General features: G+C 39.1%; 1 protein-coding gene across 4 annotated transcripts in view; it reads left to right on the top strand.

The window, feature by feature from the left end:
* FBXO9 (F-box protein 9) overlaps positions 1-2095 on the top strand; it is a 45937-nt gene that overhangs the window by 11105 nt on the left and 32737 nt on the right. For 2 of the 4 annotated variants that reach the window (XM_019520576.1, XM_019520575.1), the window contains one exon: positions 816-974. In XM_019520576.1, the coding sequence (XP_019376121.1) occupies positions 816-974 (159 nt within the window). Of the gene's footprint in view, positions 1-68; positions 174-815; positions 975-2095 lie in introns of those variants that run through there. The other 2 variants (XM_019520578.1, XM_019520579.1) reach the window with 2 other exon arrangements.

Here is a 2095-nt window from a genome sequence, read left to right as displayed (position 1 = left end):
TTTTTTAAAGTGAGATTCTGTGAAGCTGGTGCTATGTAGAAGTGTTAGAGATGCATATACAGGCTGTATATTCATGTCTTACTGTTCTCTACTAGGCAGAAGCTGAAGAAGATTGTCACTCTGATCTGGTAAGAACTGATGACAATGAAAGGCCTGGTGAAGCCAATCTTCAGGTGTGTTTCACACTACAATTTTTGCTAAAAGTACAGCTTCACCATGACATCAGCAAGTGTACTCCTCAATCGTATCTAGTTATCTCTACTTTATTGACATTTCACATCTGTTAGCACCTCAGGGCCACGTGCACCAACACTTTTTGGGTCTTATTCATGCTTGAGAATCATCAAATTGTTAAGATTAATTATAGGGCCAAATCCAGACCTGTTTGTTACCTGTGCGGTCACCCTGGAAATTGTTTCTTCGGACAAGCTTGTTTTAATAAGTAATACAGATTAAGTAATCCTGGTTATTAATTAATACTGATCTATAGTGGATAAGTGAAGAATAACTGTCTTCCATGATATAAAGCTGGTATTACAATTTTAGCCATTCTGTAAGTAAAGCATATTGTGTTCTGATTGGTTTTGTTTGTTTGTTTTTGAAGGGTTATATTTCTGCATTTTTAGACCAAAAACATGTTTGGAGTTAAGGTTAAAGTGTACCTTCAGCATGTGTTTGAAAGAATTTCAGTAATGGCGAATTCCTCAGGTTACAGTCTGTTGTATCATAATACTTTACATGTGAACAAGGGGAGGAATACCCATAAACAAGAGTGGAAAATCCATCTATGACTTGTAACTTTCCTCTTTTTTTAGGCAGAGCTCCAAATGTTCCGAGCTCAGTGGATGTTCGAACTTACTCCAGGAGTGAGTTCTAGTGGATCAGACACTCCGCCATGCAGGGCATCAATACGAGGGCCTGGAGGAAAGACTATAGATACCAAAGGAAAGCAGGAACTAGCAAAAGAGGAGAAGGTAGGAAAAATATCGCTCCTTTTGTAAATAGGCAGCCGGTTTAGTTTTGGCAGTGTCTGTAACAGTCTGATGCTGGTTAAACCAGTAACCTTTAAACCATGGAGCAAGATTCTTCACTCTTTTCTCATACTTTTTGCTATAGACCCCTAAGCACATACCATCTTTTCCGATTCATGATTGGTTTTTGCCTCCTGCACCAAATCTACCTTAAAACAAAAACTCCAGACCATCATCAGTTGTATTTCTATATAAAAATGTGTGCAAGTAGGTGCGAAACAGCCAAAGAGCTTGAGTTAAGTCGATCTCTAGTATGTTCTAGTAAAGCAGCTATTTAGAGCGTATTCTCTCCCATTCTTAAAAGAAGAGTAAGGCGGGGAAGGAAGGGCAGCAGAAAAAGTGTCCACTTCTTCACTTGTCTCCTGAGTTTCTTACATATTTCCTTTCTTGCTCCAGCCTTTTGCAACAGTTTGCAAAGAACTTGCAAGAGCACATTGCAGTAGTATGGTCCCTGTGATATTCTTGATGTTTCAGCAGCTATATTTTTTTTTTGTTGTTGGTCTCGTGTTTCTTTAATATGGCAGGCAAGCCGTAGCACAGACCCTGCAAAGTGACAGTCTTCTCTAGGCAACACTGGACTTTAACTTGTATCTACTAAAGGCTGTCTTCCCCTCTTACTAACCACAGCTATCACAGGTGCCTTGCTCTACACCCAGACCTGCCAAGTATTTTTAGAACACTATTGAATTACTTGAGAATCAAAATGTAACTGCAAGTAAGCAAATGGTATATTTTATCATAGCTTCATCTTCATCCCTCCACGCCTTACCCCCTCCTGTCCCCAGCTTTGGTGAAATGGGAATGTTTTCCATTAGTTTTTGAAAAGCCATGAAGCTTTAGAACAGTGATTCTCAACCACTGTGCCACAAGATCCTTTTAAAAGTTTTACTCAATGTTAACTGAATAGGAACCTGTAGTGTCAAACATTGACAGCTTGTGGTCTTTCTGAGTTACTTATAACAGAAGAATTGTTCTCTTATTTTTTCTGTAGTAAAAAAAAGAGGTAGCAAAGAGCTGGCCTTTTTTTGAGGGGAACCCTGAACCTAAAGAGGTAGAGAACAACT

Source organism: Gavialis gangeticus, unplaced genomic scaffold (genome assembly GCF_001723915.1).
Source record: "Gavialis gangeticus isolate Ggan-Ray unplaced genomic scaffold, GavGan_comp1, whole genome shotgun sequence".
Lineage (NCBI taxonomy): Eukaryota > Metazoa > Chordata > Crocodylia > Gavialidae > Gavialis > Gavialis gangeticus.
This window is presented reverse-complemented; position numbering and strand designations above follow the sequence as displayed.